Here is a 26,364-nt window from a genome sequence, read left to right as displayed (position 1 = left end):
ATACCCAATTGGACTTATTCTGTAGTAACAATCTCTCCTTTTAATGTATGGCTCCCAGTACGTGACTAACCAATCTGATGCGCGGATTCCAGTAGCAGCTTACTCCTTTGCATGAATCCAAGTACGTGACTAATTCCACAGCAACCCTTTGATTGTTGTAGTTGATTTGCAGCAACTTCATATAGAAACACCAATAAGATCTTCAATGTTGGTGCAAGAGACTTTGCTTGGTTACAAAACTCAATGGTGTATAAGAAACGCAGCAAGAACTCTTTCTTATGTAGGAGGAGGCTAGGGTTTCAAAAAGAAAACCTTATGAAGGTCTCTAGGGTTAGGTTTTTCTTTTTCCACCTCCTTTAAATAGGAGTTTACTGGACTCTCCTATTTCAAATAGGTTTACATAAACCTTGGGCTTTCCTAATCTAATAAGGATTATACAAACCCATAAACAAATAGCATTTTAGAATAAAAACATTGCTGGCTATAGTTTGAATCCCGTAAGCTCGACAGATCAAGACATGTGTCAAGCTTTAATGAATCTCGACAGATCGAGCTTCTATCGAGGAGGTGTCGAGACCTGCAGATTACACTTTTTCTTGAGCAGTTCTTGAGTAATCTTCATGTCTTTAATTCAACTACTTGTAATGATCATCTTGAGCCTTCTTAGATATACTCAAACACAAGTAAAGTGCGTTTTGTCAAAGGATATGCTAATTACATAAAAATATATTCTTAACAATCTCCTCATTTGGCAATCCGTGACAAAACCACAAGAGTACATTGAATGTCCTAGAATACATTCTACTCAAAATTACAGAATAAATAAGCCTAGTCTAAAAGACTTGATCGGAGATAGACAGAAAACTGATATAGAGGGAATAAGGAGAACAAGGAACCGTAGACCTATAAGAAAAGGAAAAACAAGATGCTACAGACATAAAGAAAAAAATGCAAAACAAAGAAAAATGAAATGCATGAAAGGGTATCTTGATCGATCGAGGAGGTGTCGAGAATCTATCGAGAAGAAGCTAACCTCAATGGATCGAGAATCTGTCGAGGATCTATCGACCAGACAGAATGTTTCTTGATGGATCGAGAAGCTGTCGAGAAGCTATCGAAACAAATTCCAAAAAGCTCAATGGATCGAAATTGCACTAACTTCTATCGAGAAAGGAAGATCAAAGATCTTGATGGATAGCTAGCTGTCGAGAGCTGTAGAGAAGCTGTTGAGATTGCTTAAAAATAGTTTTTCAAGAAGAGAAAAACACATACATGAATGCAATCAAACATGCAACTCAACCAAGGATCCAAACAATATTTAAATATCTCAAAAACATCTCTTAATCAAGAAAAATGTAAGAACAAGAGATTACTTAACCTTACTCATCACAAACACGAGCCACAAAGCTCACTTGCTTAGTTGTGCATAGAGATGCTCATCAAAGCTACAAATGATACAAAGTTTAGAAAACTTTATTTCAATAGCCATCCAAGGTACACAAGTACCAATGTACACAAAACACACACTGTTTTTGTATTTTTCTGATTTTTCAATTTTTTTTTTAATTTTTATGAAAAACACAATAGAGTAAAAACTGAAAACAAACAAACAAAAACATGTTAAGCAAAGCAAAGCAAAGCATAAAACTAGATGCAAATGCATGAAAGCATGATTTCAAAAACAAATAAGAAATCAAGAAAGAAAGTCCAACTATAGATAGAAAGAATTAAAGCAAAGGACAAATAGAAAGACAATTAAGTCTTAAGATCCTTTATCACCCACACAGCACGAGTCTTTGGCCATGAAGATGAAAAGGCATGTGTCCTAGTATGACTGCTAAAGGACATAGAGGAATTAGAATTCGCCTAAAATTGTGTCAAAAAGCTCAAAGCTTTTAATAACTCACCAAGAATAGGTACAAAGCCTTTAGACAAAAGATGAGACCTATTGGACGCTCGCTTATGAGGAAATAACTTGAAACAATTAGGACGAGTGTGACCAGAAACACCACAATGGTGACAAACATAAGTAGTTTTCGAACTATTGTGCTTCCTAGAAGGAGGTCTAACCTTAGAGGTTGACAACTTAAGATAATTTGGCCTAATATGACCAACAACATGACAATGATGACAAGTGGGGACAAATTCAGAATTTTTATTCTTCCTAGGAGGAGTTTTAGACATAGGTTTAGAAACTTCAACGTTAACATCAGAATTTTTACTTTTGTCTATCCTAGCAATATTAGCCTTCAACTCTTCATTATTCCTTTTAAATGGAGGAATATAAAAATCTTGTTCTTTTGAGTTAGGCTCAACAACAAGTTTGGTACTCGTTAATTTTTCAATTTTAGTTTTAAATTCAACTAGTTGCTCTTCCAAACTCTTAATTTTGTCCACCTGAGATGAAATTTGATTTTTAAAATTCTCATTCAAATTGTTGGCTTCATCCAATTTTGCAATTAAATCATCTTTTTCAAGCTTGACCTTTTTAAATTTAGCTTTTAATTTTTTAGAACTTTTAAGAGATCTTATACAAAAATTATAAAGCTTACAATAGGCATCTTGAATATCATCATCATCACTCAACACAAGATCATGCAAATCAAAACAATTAAGAGTTTCCATGACAACATGAGTCAATGGATCACACAACAAAGATTAAACCTAATCAAAGTGTGCCTGCTTTAATACCACTTGATAGGCCAAGAATGTATCGACCCCTTATGATATATTAATTGATTAATTAGCCAAGTTTATTAATTAATTAAATTAACATGCAATATACGTGGTAGCACAAACAAATCACCAAATAACTAAGTATGCAACGGAAATTAAATTGACACGGTGATTTGTTTACGAATGGGGAAAACCTACACAACAAAAAGCCCACTGGGTGATTTTAAGGTCACCACTTCCGAGAATCCATTATTATCAAAACAAGTGGTTACAAGTAAAGGAATCTCAGTACCTTATACCAACCTACAGTTGAACCCTTACCTCAATACCCAATTGGACTTGTTCTATAGCGACAATCTCTCATTTTAATGCATGGCTCCCAGTACATGACTAACCAATCTGATGCGCAGATCCCAGTACGTGGTTTATTCCTTTACACGAATCCAAGTACGTGACTAACTCTACAGCAAGCCTTTGATTGTTGTAGTTGATTTGCAGCAACTTCACATAGAAACACCACTAAGATCTTCAATGTTGGCGCAAGAGACTTTGCTTAGTTACAGAATCCAAAGGCGTACAAGAAATGCAGTAAGAACTCTTTCTTCTGTAGGAGGAGGCTAGGGTTTCAAAAAGAAAACCTTATGATGGTCTCTAGGGTTAGGTTTTTCTTTTTTCACCTCCTTTAAATAGGAGCTTAATGGGCTCTCCTATTCCAAATAGGTTTACACAAATGTTGGGCTTTCCTAATCCAATAAGGATTATACAATCCCATAAACAAATAGTTTTTTAGAATAACGTTGCTGGCTATAATGAATCTTGACAAATCGAGTTTTTATCGAGGTGGTGTCGAGACCTGCAGATTGCACTTTTCTTGAGCAGTTCTTGAGTAATCCGCATGTCTTCAATTCAATCACTTGTAATGATCATCTTGAACCTTCTTAGATATACCAAAATACAAGTAAAGTGCGTTTTGTTAAAAGATATGCCAATTACATAAAAATATGTCCTCAACAAAAAAATTAGAAGTTTTGATATAAGGGATATTGTAAAGTGATGTATTATATGTTATAAAGTTGGTTTTTGAGATGGTAAATGCTAAATTTTTTAAAATACTTGATGGGAATGCTCTAATAAACACTTTTACAAAAGGTTTCAAAATCAAACAATCATTACAAAATATGAGGGTCATAGCGGCATTTGCAAAATGTCACTATAGATCTTGAAAACGGCGCTATAGATCCATCTAGGATATACCACCACTTTTTGTAGCGTCGCTTTTGAGCCGTCGCTATATGCAAATGCATGCCTGTGTTGTAATTGGAATGGGCATGTGCAAATGAGTCCATTTCCTTTTCGTTTGTCTCTTTTTTTTTTTTTTTCAATTAAATTATTTATTCAGAAAAAATAAATAAATAAAACCCTTCCCCACTTCTCTGTTATAATTATTTATAAAGGTGGACGTAGGCCTCGTCAATGGGCCGGGCCGGGCCAGCCCGACCCGTTTTTACTTGGCCCATGGGGCTAATGGGCTGGGTTTAACAGGCTGTTGACTAGTCAATGGGCTGGGTTGGGCCGGGTTGGATGGGAAAACCCTAGCCCATGGCCCTACCCATGGGCAATGCCCATTTGGGCTTTAGCGGGCTGGGCTAGTGAGGTGGGTTTAATGGGCTACCCACGGGCATTTTTAACAAGTCTTCAATGAGGTTATAAAAATTTAACCAAAAAAATTATAATTATATATTATTACAAACTATCAAATTGAACAATTAAATCTACTAAAAAGATTCTATTAAAAATAATACTAAGACATACCTCTTAAAAAGGTACTAAAATAAGATTAATTAACTTTTATTGATAAGAATAAATAAGTACATTGAATTAAATATCAACTCTTAAAGGAAGTATTTGAAGATTAAAATATCAATTCTTAAAGGAAATATATGAAGAATCAAATATCAACTCATTAAGGAAAGAATTTCTTCCAACCAACGGTAAGCTTTTTTTTTTTTTTTTTTTAAGGAATTTCTTCTATAATTGTAACTTGTAAGGAAAGAATTGGAATTTATCAAAGGAAATAATGACTTTCTTTCCAGAGGCACAGAGGTAGGGCACCAGTCATCTTAGTAACTTTGTTTTAAAAATCAAAACTACTAGACTAATACCAAAATATATATTTATTATGCATATTGTATCACAATCATTCCAAGTATTTAGTGGTTAGGTGGGTGGTCTTAAAGTTTTTATAATGTCTAAAGTTCAATCCCTCACCCACCCAACCCCCAAATTATTTTGTTATAAATTTTGGGCAATGAGTTAGGTTAACGAGTCGGGCTACTGGGCTGGGCTAACGGGCCGGCCCACCGGCGCCCATGGGTAAAGAAATCAACCCATAGCCTGTCCCATTGGGCTACTGGGCTGCCCACGGGTTTCAATATTACCGGGCTAGGCTGCCCATTAACCTGGTGAGCTAGCGGGCTACTGGGCCAGCCCATGGGTCATGGGCTATTTGACGACCCTTAGGTGGACGTTGCATTTGGCTAAAAATAAAAAAGGAAAAGGAAAAAGACATGATAATTTTCTTTCTTGGTGAATAACTGACAATGAATACTTATTGAACTTTTTAACTGAAAGGCACAATTAAAGCAGAGAGAGGAAAGCGAAGTTAAAGAGCAGGGCACAAATAGCTAGGTATCCATATGCCTGGAAAACAAACATTCACGTAATGCCAAGGACCTAATAATACAGTGTACCATTAAGTACTTAGTTGGTCATTGTCAGTTATGAAATTCATGTTATGATGCATAGTAGGTAGGGCTTTCCAAGCAACTTTAAATTAGAAAGCACAAGGGTTTTCCAACATGCCTGAACAACGTGGTAACAGAGACGTGATATTTGGTAAGTTGTCATTTTTAGTAGTGTTGTCCTCTCCATTGAAAAAGCAAATAAGTTTGCTCTATGCGGGTCCTGTTCGTAAAAGCTTCTTCTGGCACAGGTTTGTGCTGTTTTTTAAGCAATCGCTGTTGGGACATCAACTACAGCCTGTTTATTACAGGAACCCTTAGTGGTACCCCAGCAAAGTCACATTAATGAGACGTTTATATATATATATATATATAGTAGGGCATTTTCTGTAAAGTTGATGTACCAAATTTGATACCTTTTCTAATATTGTTGCTAGGGTACTTACAGGAGAAAAAACTCATTTTAAATGTGGACCATCAACCCATGTTGTTCACAGAGAGAGAGAGAGAGAGAGAGAATGATGATGATGTTAGAATTATGTGCTTTCAAAAATAATACTATGTATTTTTATTTGATAATAAAATTTTATTTTCACATACATAATTTTTATAGGTATATTTTATTATTTAAATGTGGCATGTGATGTCGTCTCTATAGAAAAATCATGTTAATGGTTAAAGAACCAAAGACAGAGAGTAATGATTTTTCATAGATTATTAAATTGTTTTAAGCTGTGATATTTGTGCTATTATATGATAGGATGATTTACTCCATCATTGAGGTAGTGACTTTAAACAGACAAGTGGGTGTAAAGTAACAAGTACATACACTGACTTGGATCTGATCAAAAATACCTTCTGAAGTGATCACTATTAATTAAAAGGTTGTTCTATCACAATATTTCTATTGTCCTCAAACATGAGAGGTTTGTGTATATTTATTTATTATGCACATAACTTTGACAATGTCAACTGGTGATGCTAATTTTAAAGGCTATATACAGACATGTTGAGTATGTGTGTAATGAATAAAATATGTAAATGCTCAACAATGAATCCACCAGTCTCTAAAAAAGATAGTATATTCAGTTGATTTTCATATTGAAGTTGGACTCAAAACAAAACCAGCCAGTGACATTTTTCAAAAATGTTTTTCATATATATAGTATTGTGTATATATATATATATGTGTGTGTGGGGACTATGGCCCAAAGTAACAGGTTGGGCCTTGGACCCGTCCAAGGACACAGCCCATCCGAGGAGTTAACGTGGCTTAAGCAATCCATGTTAAACATATCACTAGAAACAAAGAAAACAGGTCTGAGGAGGAATTTATCCTCGAACATTGAAAATCCGGAGCGAAAGGGCATCCAAGCCACTAAAGCCCATCCCCTAAATACGTGAAAATGAAGGAAACACAAAATATTTAAGCAAAAGCTGCCACCACCACATTGAATGCACTACAGCTACTTTCCTGGCCGCATTAATGTGGAGAAGACCCCTGAACAATGCTACCTTGGCTACCACAACTCACAAAGAACTGAAAGACGTGTCTGATGAAACAGATGCTCAAGTGGAGGTTTGGATGATCGACAAGTGTAAAGCCCAGATGATAAGAAAATGCCTATATAATGTGTAGAAGCCCCCATAAGAAAGGAGAGAAAGAAAAGGGAAAAAAGAAGAGAGAGAGTACTGTAGCATGCAAAGGAACCCCACTGCATTGATCTGTATACGCAAATTAAGTTTTTAGCCCTATCAAATCGTGTGATTTTTTAATATAATGGCTTTTGTTCTTGTTCATGTGTTACTTTATTCCATGCAATACCCCGTTTAACTTATTAAAACCTAGTTCTTTGATCCATACTCTACAAAAAATTCATTGTGTTGGGCTCTTTGGACCAAGACTTACAAAATAGGGGTTTGGGCTCCAAATTGTGCACCTACAATTGGTGCCGTTTGTGGGAAGAACTTGAGTGTTAGTAAGTACGACGGTTAAGCATGGCAGGATCAGGTCCACACCAAGAGAATCCATGCCAACCTGACCCTCAGCAGACAGAACTTATTGGGCCTCAGCGGCAAAATAATCCTCCTGACCTAGGGCTAAATCTAGGCAATCGAAGAAACCGAGAGGGAAGCGTACATACTACTCAGACGAGCCAAAGCCACTCTCAAGTAGGTAGTCGCATATCCCAGAGGCGAAAAAACTATCAGGCCATGCAGTGAGAGATAGACGACCTAAAAAGGAAGTTGCACCGTGCACAGCGAAGGCAATCTCGTTCCAGCTTAGATACATCTTCTAATGAGGAGGAGGATGCCAGTTACAGGCGGAGGTCAAGAACTCCCTCAAGTGAAACCTTTTCTTACGAGAAGGAGTTGCGCCCTGAACGAAGATGTAAAAGCCCATCTGGTAAGGGTTTGGGTAATGATGCCAAGAACTAGGGCTGTCCATCCAATCCGAAGACCCGACCCACCCGAAGATTCCGACCGTATCCAACCCGAAAACCGGCCGACCCGATCAAGTCACCGGTCGGCGGCGGGTCATTTGTTCCAAAAAATCGACTCCGGCGGGTCGGTCTCGGTTTTCCTCTCCAAAACCCGAAAAAACCCGATCCGACCAATGTACTAAGATTTCCATCAAAAAATTTCCAGAATCCGGCGGAAGTTTCCAGAATCTGGCGATATTTTCCAGATTCCGGCGACATTTTCTAGATTTCGGCGTCAAATTTCCAGATTCCGGCATCAAATTTCTAGATTCTGGCAACAAACTTTCATATTTCGGCGACTTATCAAGTAGATCTAGTGATATTTCGTCCAAATCTAGGGAAATCTCACCGGATCTAGCGAGATCTCACCAGATCCGGTTAGATCTCTGCCGGATTTGGCGTTTTTCTCCTGAAATAAACTATTTTGGCTGGTTTTTTCACCGTGGACGATTCCGACCAAACCGACCGTGTTTCTAGCGCAAAACCGACCGCGCCGATCCGACTCCCTCGCCGGTCGGCGACGGGTCAGGATTTCTTCAACCCGATTCTATCGGGTCGGTCTCGGGTTGGGCACAAACCCGACCCGGACCGACCCGTGGACACCCCTACTAAGAACAAGGCACTGGATCAGGTCTCCAAATCACCCTTCGCGCACAGGATAGAGGGGGCTAAATTGCCTCGGCGTTTCAATCAACCTACGTTCGCCATCTATAACGGCTGAGTAGACCCCGTGGAGCATGTGAGCCAGTTTAACTAGAGAATGACTATCCATTCCCAGAATGAGGCTCTAATGTGCAAAGTTTTTCCGTCCAGCTTGGGACCAGTAGCGATGAGATGGTTCAACAGCTTGAAGACGAACTCCATAGATTCCTATAAGCAGCTCACTCAGGCTTTTTGCTCTCTCTTGATTACAAACAGCAAAGTCCCACAACCCCTAAGTTCGTTATTATCTCTGTCTATGCATGAGGGGGAAACCTTAAAGGCATATTCGGACAGATATTGGGAGATGTATAACGAGATGGACGAAAACCACGATGACATCGCCATCAACACGTTCAAAAGTGGTCTCCCCACCGAGCACGGCTTAAGAAAATCTCTAACTGGTAAACCCGTCACCAGCGTTCGCCAACTAATGGACAGGATTGACAAATACAAAAGGGTGGAAGAGGACCAGCTACAAGGGAGAGGAAAGGAGAAGATCATCCCCCCCCAAAGGAAATGATTACAAGTCGGGACGATATAATAGTAACCTACCGAGGAGGGATTTTTCGAGACAGGCTAGACAAACCAACATGCAAACGGTTAATGCCATATTTAGAGAGCCGGTGCAACAAGTTCTGGAGAGAGTAAAAAATGAGTCTTTCTTCAAATGGCCGAGTAAAATGGCTGGAGACCCCTTGAAGCGTAACCAAAACTTGTCATTATCATCAAGACCACGGACATACCACCGAGGATTGCAGGAATCTATGGAATCACCTGGATCAGTTGGTTCGAGAAGGAAAGTTACATCACCTTTTACACCCCTTTAGCGGTCATCTGGGCCAAGCAGTACAAGAGCCTCGAAAAGATGTATCTTTGAGATCTCCCACGGGGATGATACATGTCATCCTCGCTGCCCTAGGAAGAACCAACTCTTTTTCTTCTGGGGTGCTATCCGTGGCTCGGCTCCCCGCCGAGGATGGTGAGAGGGAGTCCAAAAGATCTAAAAAGGGAAACTCATTAATATTGGGGTTCTCGGACGAGGATAAGGGGGGAACTATCCAACCTCACGACGATGCTTTAGTGGTTACGTTGAGGATTGGAGGTTTCGACGTGAAGAGGGTACTAGTAGATTCGGGCAGTGCAGTGGAAGTAATGTAGCCTAATCTGTAGAAGGGGCTGAACTTAAGGCCTGAGGACTTAACGACTTATGACTCTCTTCTTATAAGTTTCGAAGGGATGACTGTCGTACCAAAAGGGCAGATCAGATTACCCATACAGACCGGATCAGAGGTGGTGGAGGTGGATTTTATTGTGGTCGATGCCTATTCACCCTACACGGCCATAGTAGCCAAACCTTGGCTCCATGCCCTGGGAGCCGTGTCTTCTACGCTTCACTAGAAGGTAAAATACCCGTCAGGGGGCCAAGTGGAAGAAATTCGTGGAGATCAGGCCATGGCTAGGCAATGCATGGTGGCCGCCATCTCACGTCGGTCCAATGCCGAGTCCTCAGCTCCTGTGAAGAGCTTATAGCAATCAACCACCTCAGCAGCACAAGTTAGCGAACTAGCCGAGGAGATAAAATGTGAAAGTTTAGAAAGGATTACCGTTGACAATAATCCAAAAAGATTCTTCCAAGTCGGCTTAGAATTACCTCTTCAAGAAAGAGAGGAACTAGTAGGGTTTCTGAGGAGGAACGTTGATGTGTTTGCATGGGACGCCTACGATGCCCCGGAGGTTGACCCTAGTCTCATTTGTCACTACCTGAATGTTAACCCATCTTCTATTCCAAAGAAGCAGCCACCCCGACGTCCGTCGAAGAACATGCCGACGCTGTTAGGGATGAAGTGATAAACCTGAAAAAGGCAGGGGCTATCAAAGAGGTCTTTTACCTCGAATGGTTGGCAAATACGATGGTGGTAAAAAAGAAGACAAGAAAATGACGAGTCTGCATAGACTTCATAGACTTAAACAAGGCATGCCCGAAGGACCCATTCCCGTTGCCTCGAATAGACCGATTGGTAGATGTGACTGTAAGCCACCCTCGAATGAGCTTCCTAGATGCCTTCCAGGGTTATCATTAGATACCACTAGCTCTAGAAGATCAGGAGAAAATGACGTTCATGACACCCGTTGGAAATTACCACTATAAGGTGATGCCTTTCGGTTTAAAGAATGCAGGGTCAACCTACCAAAGGATGATGACCAGAATGTTCGAACCACAGGTAGGCAAGGTTATTGAAGTCTATATAAACGATATGGTAATAAAAAGTAAAGTGGTGTCCGAGCACGTGAAAGACCTTGAAGTCATTTTTGGCATCTTAAGGGAGCACAAACTGCGCCTCAATGCTTCTAAGTGTTCATTTGGGGTCGGGTCTGGGAAATTTCTGGGCTATATAGTAACTCACAGAGGAATAGAGGTAAGCCCGGACCAAATCAAATGGATTAATAGCCTACAAGCTCCTCAGAATCCGAGAGAAGTACAGAAACTCACTGGAATGATCGCAACATTGAATCGATTCATCTCCCGATCTGCGGACCGATGCCGACCTTTCTATCTCTTGATGAATAAGTGGAAAGGATTTAAATGGTTTGAGGACTGTGTTCCAGCCTTCCAGCAACTTAAAGAATACCTGTCACGGCCACCCATCATGTCTAGCCCTGAGGCCGACGAGATTCTGGTCACATACATAGCAGTGGCCTCTCACGCTAAAAGCTTGGTATTGATATGGGTTGACAATGGGATACAGCGACCCGTATATTACGTAAGTAAATCGTTGCATGAAGCTGAAGTGCGCTACTTACCACTGGAAAAGGCAATTCTTGCAGTAGTGCATGCCACACGAAAACTTCCCCACTACTTTCAGGCACACACTGTCATTGTCCTGACTCAACTCCCCCTCCGATCGGTGCTACGAAGTGCCGATTACACAGGACGAATTGCCATGTGGAGTATGCTTCTAGGGGCTTTTGATATTAAATACATGCCTAGGACCTTTGTCAAGGGCCAAGTCCTCGCGGATCTAGTCGCTGAATTTGCTGAGCCTGCTGTGGAAGCAGTAGCTGAGGAGGAAAACATGTATGGAAAATCGGTTGGTATAATCTATGCACAAGGAGCCTCATGATGGAAAGTCTATGTGGATAGCGCGGCAAACCAAAAAGGATCTGGGGTAGGGCTAGTTCTAATATTGCCTGAAAAGATTATCATTGAAAAGTCATTAAGACTTGGGTTCTTGGCCACAAATAATGAAGCCGAGTATGAGGCTTTGCTGCAAGGAATGATCATGGTGCAAAAAATAGGCAGAAAAGCAATAGAAGCGTTCTCGGACTCTAGACTGGTCGTAGGCCAGGTGAGGGGCGAGTTGGAGGCTAGAAATACGAGAATGTAGGAATATCTTGATCAAGTCAAACACCTGCAATTAGACTTTCAATTTTTTTAATTTGGCGCATGTCTCTAGAAGCGGGAATACACATGCGGATTTGCTGGCCACTCTTACCACGTCTTCTGCACAGGATCTACCACGAATGATCCTTGTTGAGGATTTGTGCAAAACAGGTACCATCGAAACGGATACAGTTCGGATTTGTCAAGTCAGAAGGAATCCGAGTTGGATGGATCCCATAGTAAACTTCCTCAAAGATGATGTATTACCCGAAGAAAAATTTGAGGCCGAGAAGATACGGAGGAATGCTCCTCGGTTTTGGTTGTCAGAGGATCACAAGCTGTTCAAGCGCTCCTACTCTAGGCCATACTTACTGTGCATACACCCAGAGGCATCAGAATCATTGCTTGAAGAACTGCATGAGGGAGTATGTGGGAGCCACATGGGAGGAAGGTCGCTAGCACACAGAGCACTCACCCAAGGGTACTAGTGGCCGAACATGCAGAGAGACGCCCAAGAATATGCAAAAAAGTGCGATCAATGCTAGAGATTCACCCCAAATATCCACCAGCCGGGAGGAGTCCTTAACCCCCTCTCTAGTCCTTGGCCGTTCGCTCAGTGGGGTCTGGATATTGTCGGCCCTTTCCCGAAAGCAGCGAGGAACAAGCGATACTTAATAGTTGGCACTGATTATTTCACCAAGTGGGTAGAGGTTGAGCCTTTAGCCAACATCAGGGACGTGGATGCCAAGAAGTTCATTTGGAAAAACATCATTACGCGCTTCGGAACTCCTCATACCCTCATCTTGGACAACGGCCTTCAATTTGATAGTAAAACCTTTAGGAAATACTGCTGCGACTTTGGAATCACAAACCGATATTCCACTCCATCCTATCCCCAGGGAAACGGGCAAGCCAAAGCTGTGAATAAGGTCATAGTGAGCGGGTTGAAAAGAAGACTAGATGATGCAAAGGGACGGTGGGTGGAAGAACTACCACACGTCTTATGGACCTACCGAACCACGCCGCGACGGTCAACAGGATAAACTCCTTTTTCCATGACTTATAGAGCCGAAGCTGTGCTCCCCCTGGAAACTAGCTTCCTAACATTGAAATCTAGCACTTTCACCCCAAGAAATAACGACGAGTTACTAGGGAGAAGCCTAGATTTAGCCAAGGAGAAAAGAGAAAAGACAATGATCCAATTGGCCTATTACCATCAAAAGTTAAAGCGAGGGTACGATACTAATGTGAAGCTAAGGCCATTAGGGCCAGGCGACCTCGTGATGAGAAAAATTTTTGGCAGCGCCAAGAACCCTTCTTGGGGTAAGCTGGGACCCAACTAGGAAGGACCATATCACATCACCTCAGTGGTAGGAATAGGTGCTTATTATCTGCAAGATCTAGACGAGAAAACTGTACCTCGCCCATGGAATGTAAATAATTTGAAAAGATATTATTACTAATGAAAAGAGCTATGCCTGTATTGTATCCCGTGATCATCACGCATTTGTCAACTCACTTCTATCTATGCAAGTTTTAAACAGAAACTAAGTCCCGCATGGCTCTTCGGACCATAGACTTAGGGGAAATTAACAACTTATGGCATCTATTCAAGTTTTAAACAGAACCTAAGTCCTGTATGGCTCTTCGGACCACAGACTTAGGGGAAATTAACAACTTATGGCATCTATTCAAGTTTTAAACAAAACCTAAGTCCTGCATGGCTCCTCAGACCACAGACTTAGGGGAAATTAACAACTTATGGCATCTATTCAAGATTTAAACAAAACCTAAGTCCTGCATGGCTCCTCGAACCACAGATTTAGGGGAAATTAACAACTTATGGCATCTATCTAAGTTTTAAATAGAACCTAAGTCCTGCATGGCTCCTCGGACCACAGACTTAAGGGAAATTAACAACTTATGACATCTATTCAAGTTTTAAATAGAACCTAAGTCCTGCATGGCTCTTCAGACCACAGACTTAGGGAAAATTAACAACTTATGGTATCTATCCAAGTTTTAAACAGAACCTAAGTCCTGCATGGCTCCTCGGACCATAGACTTAGGGGAAATTAACAACTTATGGCATCTATCCAAGTTTTAAACAAAACCTATGTCCTGCATGGCTCCTCGGACCACAGACTTAGGGGAAATTAACAACTTATGGCATCTATTCAAGTTTTAAACAGAACCTATGTCCTGCATGGCTCCTCTAACCACAGACTTAGAGGAAATTAACAACTTATGGCATCTATCCAAGTTTTAAACAGAACCTAAGTCCTGCATGGCTCCTTAAACCACAGGCTTAGGGGAAATTAACAACTTATTCCAACCATAGACTTGGGAGAAATTGATAACTCAAGGTTCCTATGCAGTTCTAAGGTATGTTCAGCCTGGCATAATAACATTTGTTGTTCAAAATTCATCGCACTGTTCTATTTCTTCTCATTTGTCTATATCGATATGGCTATTGCAAACATCAATTAAAGAAACAGTTACGTTAACTCGGAACAATGTAATAAAATTCCATCAGCATCAATCATAAGACAAAAAAATGAGAAAAAGAGCGTTTGTATTGATAAACCAAAAATAATACAATGAGAGATCTTGGCAAAAGAACAAAATACAATACAACTTCTGTCCAAAGTAAATAAAAAAAAAAAATTCCTTCTATATAGCAATAATAAAAAGAGCCCTAAAAGCTAAGCCTCAGCAGGAGGATCTTCTTTCTGCTTTGGCTGAGGAGGAGGGACGTCCTTGACTTGGGGACCTGCTCCAGGATCCTCAGCCTCACTGATTGCATCCTTAGCAAGATCCTTGGCCTTGGAGGAGGTTTTCTTTCCCTTACCCTTGCCTTTACCCTTCTCTTCCTCCACATTCGCAGCTCGGACGGTGACCTGACCAGAGCCCCTGGTAATCTCAGCAAGGGGGATGGCATTAGGAATAGCCGTGGGCTGCTCGGAAACTTTGGTGGCATCGACAGGGAACTCCCGGATCTCGGGAGGGAAGAAAACGTTCTGAGATAGTCTCAAGGAAGAGTCTGCAGGGATCCTTGTTGCATTAAGAGCCTGAGCGCATGAAATACTGCAGTAATCCCTGCATACCTCCGGCAGCTCCTCGGAGAGTCTTGCCTCAGTCTCCTCTGCCCCTAGCTGGTAGGCAGCCTTTTTCTCAGCCTCAACTGCTTCCTTGGCTAACTGAGCTGCTTCCTTAGCAAGTCGGGCCTCTTCTTGAGAATTCTGCAACGCGACCTTGAGATCCAATACGGCTTGCTTTTCAATAGCAAGGTTGGTCTTAGTCACGTACAGTTTTTGGCGTTGATCTTCGGATTGACTTAACCTCCTTGAGCTTCTCAGACAGCTCACAGTGCTCCTGCTTGAGGGCTTCTAGATCCTTCTCCACCTTGGCATGAAAGAGGGCTTCAGCTTCAGCTAACTTACGGTTGTCGCGACACCATTCCTCGGCCACAAATACCTGTTGAGTGATCTGCCCAAGGAGTAAAAAAATGACAAGTTAGAATAAGACATGACCCAATAATCTTATCAATGAGAGGAGGAATTTTCTTACCATCGCAAGATCTCTCTTCAAGGATAAGAAGAGTTCAGGCTGTGAAAATCACCTGTAAACCTCCATATCCCTCGGGAGGAGAACGGGCTGCTCCAGGGCTTCTGCAACGTAGCCCGCTCTACCCCGATTATATTCTCGGACGGAGGCATTGTAAAGAATGGATGCTCCATCCACTTCGAGTCGAGGGCTCCAAGTGCGCTGAGTCACTCGCACCTCAGCCCGCTCCATTTCTTCTCGGCTTTCCACAGATGGAGCCCTTCTGTCCCTGTGCTCCCGAGTAGTTTTTTGTTGTTTGCCTCCCTGTTAAGGACCCACCTCGCCTTCCTTAAGGGACTCAACCGGCCTTTTCTTCTTTAGGTCGGGATTAGCTTTCAGGTCGAGGTCGGCAGGGACTTGTAGAGCAACAAGAGGGAGGGAAGAAGTCTGAGACTTGGCTGGCGCCTTCGATGATTGCCCCTTGCCTTGAGCAGCCATCAACTCTCGTAAACTTTTTCCTTTGTTGGAGGCCATATTGTCCACCTCCTCGTCTGAAGAGTCGTCCGAGCAGGCGATAATAAAAGGAGTGCCGATCACGGAATTTCTATCCTGCTCTTCCTCAACGTCCGACAGCTGGATCAATGGAGCTTTTGGAATATCCTCTTCGAAATAAAACTCGTCTATCTCCTCCTCAAGAGACAGACGAGATGATTCAGTATCCTCTTCAACAGGCGCTATAGCTTCGAGACTGTCTTGTGGAAGTGGTTGTGCAGCTGGCTGAGGATACTGAACAGCAGGCAAAACAACTGGCCTAAGATCGTTTTGAGCTAAAAACCTTGGCTTTGACACGTCGATCCTAGCCAACCTTGGACTACCGGCTCTTATGGATTGGCTGATGTCTTGGAAAGTGCGGGACAAGGGCTCATAACCCAAAATCAGATGAGCCGCTCATAATTGTCCGTCCTCGTTGACGTAGATCTCTAACCTCAAAAGGTAGTTCAAGGCCTGAACGTTTACGTGGCTGAGCCGAGGAGCAACATGTGATCTATCTGCAAAATAGTCGAGAATGAAATTTTAGTTAGATTACAAAATTTTTGAATCTTCGGTCAAAAGAAAATAAAACTAAAGGGCTGAACCCCCCTTCCCAGGGGATTGATCCTAAAGGCACCGCACCTGGATCTCCTGCCCGAGTTGGACAATGAAAACCATCGCTCCACTCTTCTGAGGCAATAAGGAAGTCATCTTTCATACCCTTATTGGATTTAGGAAGACAGGAGATTAGCCTAACGATCTCGGACCGAGATTTAAGATAGTATCCCGCCTTGTCAAGATGGTGGCATTCGTACATATGAACTACGTTATGCCATGTAAAGCCTAGACCCATCCGCTCGTTCAGGACATCTATGCTGCCTAAGACCTTAAACATGTTGGGAGCGCACTGATGCGGTGTCAACCTATGGTTAAAGAAGTAGTCCCGGGTAATCCTTCGCATGGAAAGCCCCATTCCTCCTTCTATAACAGCGATCATGGGAATGACGACTTGACGCACTTCCCTATCAGTCAGCACTCCTTCCGGAGGACAATACTCCAAAACCACCCCCTACGGGATGCGATATTTTGCCATAAAGGCCTCCATGGCGGCCAGAGTATCTACTAGATACTTGAATCTACCCATCTAGTCAAACCGGTAGGCCGAGAAGGAAGGTCGAGGTGAAAATTGAGGTTACAAAGAGGAAGTAGAACTTAGAATCTGTCCACTATGGAGGATCCATCCATCTTGTATATTCTTCGTCCGGCGTATTAATCCGTCGTCTTGTCCTTTTGTTTTGATCATCCATTATCTCAGTACCGTCACCTATGGAAGGCTTTTTTGGACGAGTTCGTCTACTTTAATTTTATCCTCTTTAGTTGCCCCCTCACTCTATATGTCCTTCGTCTTATCTTGCGAATGGACCCGTGGAGTGACGATCTAAATCAACCTTTGGAAAATGCGTTTTGATTGAAAATTTAGCCTAGAGTCATTAATGCAATACAGGCATGTGGCATGTTTTTAGTGGTTAATCATTTGGATCAAAGCGTCTCTTCGTCTTCCATGCCATTCCCTTTATATATATATATATGTGTGTGTGTGTGTGTGTGTGTGTGTGTGTGTGTGTGTGTTGCCTCATCCTTTCATTTTTACTTTTCGCAACGAATTCCTAATCATAGCTCCACCATCCTTTTCAACAAATTGTTATACCATCTACCTGGTGTGATCGTTTGCTACGCTTTCTTCGTCTCTTTCTTCACACCATTCACCTGTAAGTATCCTTTACCTTATATTGAACTCTTCCCTCTTTTTCTATTTATTTAAATATCACATGCCCGTCGCCTATGTAGACCTATAGAGTCTTAGGGGTTTACCCATCACGTGTAGGTGACAGATGTCTAGTGAGGCGTCGAGTGAACAATCGTGTGTCTACAAAGGAGTAAGCTACAATTAGGTGTTTCTGTCGAGTCAGGATGACCCCGACACCTCCTATGATGAAAGGATTCCGTTTGTCAACTCATCTTTCGCGGAGGACGTTAAGGACCTAGATGTTGATGGGTCAGAGAGTGATTCTAATGATGAAGAAGACATGGTCAGTGTTGAACCCCCCATTCAATCCGTCATAGGTCCTGATGGTCTTAGGGAGTTTATCATGCTTCCGTTGTAGACGATAAACGACTTCAATTCTTCCATCAAACAAAAACACTTCAATACACTTAGGGAGAAATACCAGATTCCCATCAGCATACCAATTCGTCTACCTTTCAAGTCCGAAAAGTGTTACTACCGAGGTGCTGAAGACGTTGGAGTGTACAAGCAGATGTTGAAAGTGGGTCTTAGATTCCCTTTAAGTGCTCTTCACCGTCGTCTTCTCCAGTATCTAGGACTAGCCGTTACCCAAATCTCTCCGAATGCCTCGAGAGTCTTCCTAGGTGCAAAAGTCTTATCCGGAGTGTTATCTGATGAGGTGCGTAGGACGACGATGGAGGAGTTCTTCCACCGCTACCATCCATCTGAAATTACCCAATCAAAGGGCATGTACAGTTTCTTGCCAAGGACTTTGTTGCTTTTTTCATTCAATGGGACGACTGGATGTGTCACCCCTATAATTAGGAGTATATGCCTGTAGAAAAAACTCGGGGCATAATGCCCCTATCTGTTATGTGTCCATCCGTCTTAGGTTTCATTTTCTATTACTTGTTTTGTTTGATATTCTAACTGTCTCTCATTGCAACTTGGGATCGCCCAGAAGTTACTCTCGAGCAGTAAAGCTTTTTGGAGAAGATCTTTAGGACCACCAAGTTGTCTGAAAGAACATGGATTAAGCTAGTTACCTTGGACACCCTCCACTGGTATTGTGATGGTCTTGAACCTACCGCAGCTACTCGTCGCTACGATAGTCAAGTGTGCAAACGTAAGTTTGTTGCCCATTACTTGCTTTCCTTTATAATTTTTAGTAATTTATCTAACTCCTTCCTTCCGTCCACCTTTATGCAGAAATGGAAGACAGTCGGAAAAGGGCCTTTATCAAGCAGCAAGTTGCTGCGAAGAAGAAGTTGGAGGGAAGATTACCTTCTAAGGTGACGGGTCTGGCTAACTCGTCCTTAAAAATGAAGTCGTCTGATAAGGCCGACTGTCCCCCTAAGAAACCCTAGGTGGCGACAGGGTCAATAGTTGGTGAGATTCCTAATGCCAGCAAGTTGCCCCTTAAGCCTGGTCTTAGGAAGGGAAAAGGCCTGATGACAGGTTAGGTTCCTGCTGCTGAAAAGCACCCTGTCCTCTTCTGTGAAGACTCACAGTTTGCACTCAAGTAGCTCTCGTCCATCATCAAGGACGACGACTATGAGGACTTAGGCAATCATGCTACTAAGGCCATGGGGGAGACATGCCTTTTCAATTTGGCACAGGTATGCTTATCCATACCCTTTTTTCTATTCCATCCTATTGTTGTCTCGCTCTAACATTGGTTTTTGATTCTTGCAGGGGGTGTTTATGATGAAGGGTTTGATGGACTGTTATGCATCCCATGAGACGGTGGTAGGCCATCTGAGAGAGAAGGTGGAGGCCAGGGAGACGGAACTGCGAGAGCTAATGGCCTGGTAGGAGATCTAGGTTAACAAGCTTGACTTGACAAGGAAGCTCTTACAGGAGTTGGAGTCGTAAGTCAAGGCACTGAAGAAAATACTTAAGGACAAAGAGGGAGAGATCTCAGAGGCAAAGGGTCAGCTCCGTCAAGATAAGGAGGACATGGTAAGGGAATACCAACGCCCTCCCTAAGGAGTTTAGTGGCTCCTTCGCCTACGACTTTAATGATTGCTTCCGTCAGGTCAAGGCCTTTTTCCTGGACCTAGACCTTTCCCATATTTCCATTGACACCCAAGCCCAGACTCCAGCCCACCCCTTCTACTCCGAGGGCCCCAACAAGTTATTTGCAGATGACTCCACTCATGACCTTTAAGGCACCGAGGAGACCGCTCAAGAAGACCAACGAAAATCTGTTGAAGATGAGGTCCATCCAATCGAGGGGAACCGTATAGTTGAGGAGAAGGACGAAGAGAACCCTACTGATCAGCAATAGTTTATCAAATGTTATGCTACCATTTAAAAAAAAAATGATTGGGAGAACAATATTGATCCCTTCTGTTGCCCATTTTTGGGTTCTTTTAGATGTAAATGATTGCCCTTTTGTGGGATTTTATTTACTATCTTTATTTATCTGTTGCTTATGTTTGCTCGTTTATCTGTTGTTTTTTATTTCCAATCTGTGAAACATGTTTTTGTCTGTCTACTTGAAAATTTAACATACCCGTCCACTTCAAGGTCTTGGTAACTTTTAACCACCCCACGGGATGAGCCCGTCCATTTTATAGTTTTAGGTAATACTTTGTGGTAAACCCGTCCTCTTATGGATTTAATAATCCTAGATCCCTTTTGGGAAGAACCTATCCACTTATGGACTTAATAATTTTTAAGTATAAATGTAGACAACACACATGTGGCATCTTTGAATAACTACTCTTATTGTGATGAACCCATCCACTTATGGACTTAATAATTTCAGGTTACTCCTTGGGGTGACCCCGTCCACTTACGAACTTAATAATTTTAGATCACACCTTGGCATAAACCCGTCCACTTATAGACTTAAAAATTTTTAAATCATCTCATGGGATGAACCCATCCACTTATGGACTTTATAATTTTTAAATTATCCCTTGGGATGGACCCATCTACTTATGGACTTAATGATTTTTAAATCATCCCTTGGGATGGACCCATCCACTTATGGACTTAATAATTTTGGATCACCCCTTGGGATGAACTAGTCCACTTATGGACTTTATAATTTTTAAATCACCCCTTGGGATGAACCTGTCCACTTATGGACTTAATAATTTTTAAATCATCCCTTGACATGAACCTGTCCACATATGGACTTAATAATTTTTAAATCACCCCTTGGGATGAACCCGTCCACTTATGGACATAATAATTTTGGATCACCCCTTGAGATGAACCCGTCCACTTATGGACTTAATAATTTTAAGGCATCTTGTTAGGATGAACCTGTCCACTTATAGACTTTAACAAGTCGCAAGGCATCCGCTCACATAAGAAATTGGTTGTAGACATGGTTTTGTAGAAATTTATATATGCGCATGATATTTATGAATAACTCTTCTTATTGTGATAAATATGCGTATAAATTGTTCTTGAAAAATAAAAAACTGCCCTTCGAGCTTAAAAGTACTGTAAATAGTGAAAATTAACTAGAAGGAAATAAACTGGAAATAAGGAGTATTGTCATCCGTGCCCGTTTATTGGTAGTACTTCTTTAGGTGCTCTGTGTTCCATGGGTGATGCAACTTTTGCTCGTCTAGTGTCTCCAAGTGGTAGGTACCTTTCCTCTGCCATGAAGCGATCATGTAGGGTCCTTCCCAATTAGGTCCTAGCTTTCCCTAGGAGGTGTCTCTCATGGTGCCCGTTACCTTCCTGAAGACAAGATCTCTAACTTGGAAGTCCTTGTGTCTGACTTTGGAGTTGTAGTGCTTGGCCATGAGGTCCTGGTACCGCATTAATCTTTGCTCAGTCGTTGCTCTAACCTCGTCCACCAGATCAAGCTACAGGCGCATAGCTTCGTCATTCCTACTCTCGTCATGGTTTCCCACTCTGTAGCTTATGAGTCCTACTTCAGCCAGGATGACTGCCTCACTTCCATATGCTAGTCGGAACGGTGTCTTTCCTGTAGGCGTCCTCGCCATTGTCCTGTATGCCCATATAACACTTGGCAATTCTTCTGGCCATATACCCTTTGCCCCCTTAAGCCGAGTCTTGATAATTTTGAGCAAGGATTGGTTCATGACCTCAACTTATCCATTGGCCTGAGGGTGGGCGAGTGATGAATAGTGATTCTTAATCCCTAGTTTTAAGCAAAAGTCTCTGAACAAGTCGTTGTCGAACTGCTTCTCGTTTTCTGAGATCAATACTTTGGGTATACCATATCTGCAAATGATGTTCCTCCATACAAAGCTTCGCACATTCTTCTCTATAATGGTGGCCAGGGCTTTAGCTTCTACCCACTTGGTGAAGTAGTCTATGCCGACTACTAGGAATTTCAGCTGTGTAATTGCTGTTGGGAATAGACCTATGATATCTAATCCCCATTGGGCAAAAGGCCATGGGGCAGTCATTGGGGTGAGTTCTTCTGTTGGTTGTCGAATAAGGTTTCCAAACCTCTGACACTTGTCACAAGCTTTGACGTACGCATGGGCATTCTTTTGCATGGTACGCCAATAGTATCCAGCCAGAATCAATTTGTGTACTAAAGACCGTGATTTAGCATGGTTTCGACAGACTTTTTCGTGGACTTCTCTCATGACATAGTCTGCCTCCTCGGAGCTAAGACATCTCAGGTACAGGTGGGAGAAGCCTTTTTTGTATAAGATGTCTTTGATTAGCACAAACCATGCTACCGGAACCTTTAACTTCCTTGCAGCTTCCTTGCAATCAGGTAGCACGCCGTCTTTTAGGTAGGAGATTAATGGTGTAGTCTAGTTTTTCCCGGAACCTATCTCCTACACATTAACGCCATTTTTTAATGGTGAGATCTGAACAAAGGATAGTACATGACTAGGGATGAGCATATGCTTTGCTGATGCAACCTTGACAAGATGGTCGGCTTGCTCGTTCTCCTCCCTTGGGATTTGAACAAACTTCGCTTGAAGGTCGTTTATCCACTTCTTCACTTGCTCCAGATACTTCTTCATCCATTCACCCTTGCACTCGTAGTTGCCGTTTACTTGTGACTACTTGAGAGTCGCAGTAGATGACCACATTTGTGGCTCCTGCTGCTTTGGCGAGATCCAGCCTTACTACTAAAGCTTCGTACTCCGCTTCATTATTGGTTGTAGGGAAATCAAGTCGGACCATGCATTCGACCTTGTCCCCTTTCAAGGAATGGAGTACTATACCAGCTCCGCCTGCCTACTTGTTGGATGACTCGTCCGTGTGGATACTTCATTGAGGACACACTCCTGCCCCCTGGCCTTCCATGTTGGTGAATTCCGCAATGAAGTCAGCGACTACCTGCCTTTTCATGGCCATACGTGGGTGATACTGTATGTTAAATTCGCTCAACTCAATTGCCCATAGTGCGATCCGTCAAGCAGCTTCAAGGCTGTTCATTGCTCTTTGTAGGGGCTAGTCTATTAGGATGACCACAGTGTGGGCCTGGAAGTATGGCTTAAGCTTACGCGCCGCAATTACTAATGTGAAGGCAAGCTTCTCAGTCGAGGGGGTATCTCTCTTCTGCGCCTTGGAGTGCCTGGCTTGTGTAGTATATAAGCTTCTGTACCCTGTCCTCTTCTCTGACCAAGGCAGCACTAACGGTTGCCGGGGAGATGGCCAGGTAGAGAAACAATTCTTCCCTTAATTTGGAGGGACTCAGCAATGGTGGGGAGGACAAGTATGACTTCAGGTTTTCAAATGCCTGCTGACATTCTACCGTCCACTCGAAGAACTTCTTTAATGTGCGGAAGAAAGGTAGACATTTGTCCATTGCTCTTAAGATAAACCTGTTTAGTACAGCTACTTTGCCGTTAAGACTTTGTACTTCTTCGATGTTTGTTGGCGGCGTCATCTCCATTATTGCCTGTATCCTGTCCAAGTTGACCTCTATACCTCTCTAGGACACCATGAACCCTAGGAACTTTCCAGCCATCACCCCGAATGCGCATTTTTTTGGATTTAGCTTTATGTTGTAAGAGCGAAGGGTATCAAAGGTTTCCTTAAGGTCTTCTAGATGGTCGTCTTCCTGTTGGCTTTTTACCAACATATTGTCTACGTAGACTTGAATGTTCCTCCCAATCTGATGTGTGAACATCTTGTTCATCAACCTTTGATACGTAACACCCGTATTCTTGAGTCCAAATTGCATCACTTTGTAACAGAAAAGCCCTTGGCTGGTGATGAATAAGGTCTTTTCTCGATCAGCCTCATCCATCTTGATCTGGTTGCAGCCAGAAAACGAGTCCATAAAGCTCAACAACTGGTGTCTCGCTATTGAATACACCAAGATAACAATCTGCAGAAATGAGTAACTATCCTTTAGGCATGCCTTATTTAAGTATGTAAAGTCCATAAAGTCCATACACATCCTCCACTTTCCGTTGGCATTCTTGACCATCACTACGTTTGCCAACCAATTAGGATAATATACTTCTCATATGAAGTCTACTTCCAGTAGTTTGCAAACCTCTTCAGCTATAACCCTATCTCGCTCCTATGCGAACACCCATTTCTTCTGATGGATAGGAGTTAAAGAGGGTGATACGTTTAACTTGTGGACTATGATGGAAGGATCAATTCTGGGCATGTCCTCGTGGCTCCAAGCAAAGACGTCTTGGTTCTTATTTAGAAACGTTGCGAGCGCCTGACAGACTAGTAGGCTAGCGAGAGTGCTGGTCCTAGTCATTCTCAAGCCTAGACTCATCTAAGAGTACCTTTTCCAAACCTTCCACAAGTTCTGCCACCATCTGTTGTTCTTCTTTACACAAGGTTTGTAAGTGATCGTCCATCTCCAACATGGCAATGTAGCATTCGTACACTGCTACTTGGTCCCCTCGTACCTCTCCCACTCCGTACTCGGTGGGGAACTTGATCATCAGGTGGTAAGTTAAAGTTATAGCCTTCCATAAGTTAAGGGTCAGATGGCCCAGGATAGTAGTATATGCGGATGAACAATCAACAACTAGGAATGTGACATCCTTCGTAATCTATTTGGGGTAATCTCCAACCATCATGGGCAATGTGACCACACTGAGGGTGTATACTCTCATTCCTCCGAATCCGACAAGCGACGCGTTAGTTGGAACCAGTAACTCCCGCTCAATCCTCATTTGCTGAAATGCCAAGTAATAGAGGATATCAGCAGAGCTCCCATTGTCTATAAGGACCCGGGGAGTATTATAGCTCCCTACTTGTATGCTAACAACGAGTGCATCGTCGTGCGGGTGGTGGAGACGTCAAGCATTTTCCTCAAAAACCCAATTATAGGGTTGTCGACCCATGCCATCTTTGGAACGAAACCCGTCAGCTGGACACTTTGAACCATCCTTAGGTAAGTTTTATGTGCCATTTTGGACAAACTAGAAGCTGTGGTACCCCCTACAATCATCCTTGTGTTCCTTAGGGGGGCTTGGGGTGCTCGTCCTCCCTTCTTGTGGCCTACTCCTATGGTGGGTCGACCATTTCTTTGCTGACGAATCGCTATAGTTTCCCTTGTCTGATTAGGACCTTAATCTGTTGCTTCAAGTCATAACACTCAAACGTATCATGACCGTGATCTCAATGGAAATGGAAATACTTGTCTCTGGACCTTTTGCTGGGATCTCCCTTCAATTTACTAGGCCACATCAAGGTCATATCGTCCTTGATCTACATCAATACCAGATCAATTAGGGCGATCAGTGGGGTGAAACTGTTGAACCTTCCAGTGGGGGGTTTGGAGCGCCTATCCTCCCATCATTCTCTGGTCCTAGCCATCTTCCATCCCCTATCTTGGTGTGCATCCTCTTGTCTCTCCCTCTTCTTGGGCTTCTCTTCTCGGGCTAGCAATGCGTCTTCCACGTTCATGTACTTAGTAGCCCTATAAAGTATATCCGACATGGTTTTTAGGTCATTTTTGTATAAGGAAAATAGAAACTTCCCCTTCCATAACCCATTGGTAAATGCAGTCACTAGTATCTTGTCATTAGCTTCATCAATTGAAAGGGCCTCCTTATTAAAGTAGGTTATATAAGATCTCAGTGTTTCCTCCTCCCATTGCTTGATGCTCATCAGGCACGCAATGGACTTCTTATACCTATGCCCCCCTATAAAGTGCGAGACAAACTACGCGCTCAACTCTTTGAAGGTACTGATGGAGTTAGGCATCAGTTTGCTAAACCATACCCTTGCAAGACCCTTCAACATAGTCGAGAAAGCCCGGCACATGATTTTTTCCGCCACTCCTTGCAAGTGCATAAGGGTTTTGAATGATTCCGGCTGATCTAAGGGATCTTTTGACTTGTCATAGGCTTCTACCTGTGGCATACAGAACTTCGGTGGAAAGGGAAATGAAGTGATGGGTACGATAAAAGGCGAGTCTGTTCAGTGGACTAACTTGTCGAGGTTGCTTGACACCCGTCCTTTGAGGGCATTCATCATGAAGTCCATCATCTCCTTCATCATCTGAATCTTTGCGACCATGTATAGAGGTGCTGTTTTTGCGATGGATGGATGGCTGGTATCTTGTTGCTCTTGGTT

At 42.5% G+C, this 26,364-nt stretch overlaps 1 protein-coding gene across 1 annotated transcript; it reads right to left on the bottom strand.

The window, feature by feature from the left end:
• Positions 1-23,743: 23,743 nt before the first annotated feature.
• LOC115961631 lies at positions 23,744-25,725 on the bottom strand. Its single transcript, XM_031080575.1, has 4 exons — positions 25,600-25,725; positions 24,855-24,959; positions 24,561-24,746; positions 23,744-24,142 (listed from the first exon to the last, which is right to left on the bottom strand). Exons 1-4 carry the CDS (start codon positions 25,723-25,725, stop codon positions 23,744-23,746), a joined length of 816 nt encoding a protein of 271 aa, XP_030936435.1.
• Positions 25,726-26,364: the final 639 nt, after the last annotated feature.

The sequence above is a fragment of the Quercus lobata genome, chromosome 9, assembly GCF_001633185.2.
Source record: "Quercus lobata isolate SW786 chromosome 9, ValleyOak3.0 Primary Assembly, whole genome shotgun sequence".
Lineage (NCBI taxonomy): Eukaryota > Viridiplantae > Streptophyta > Magnoliopsida > Fagales > Fagaceae > Quercus > Quercus lobata.
Note: the sequence above shows the minus strand (reverse complement) of the source record. Positions and strands in the feature narration are given on the sequence as shown.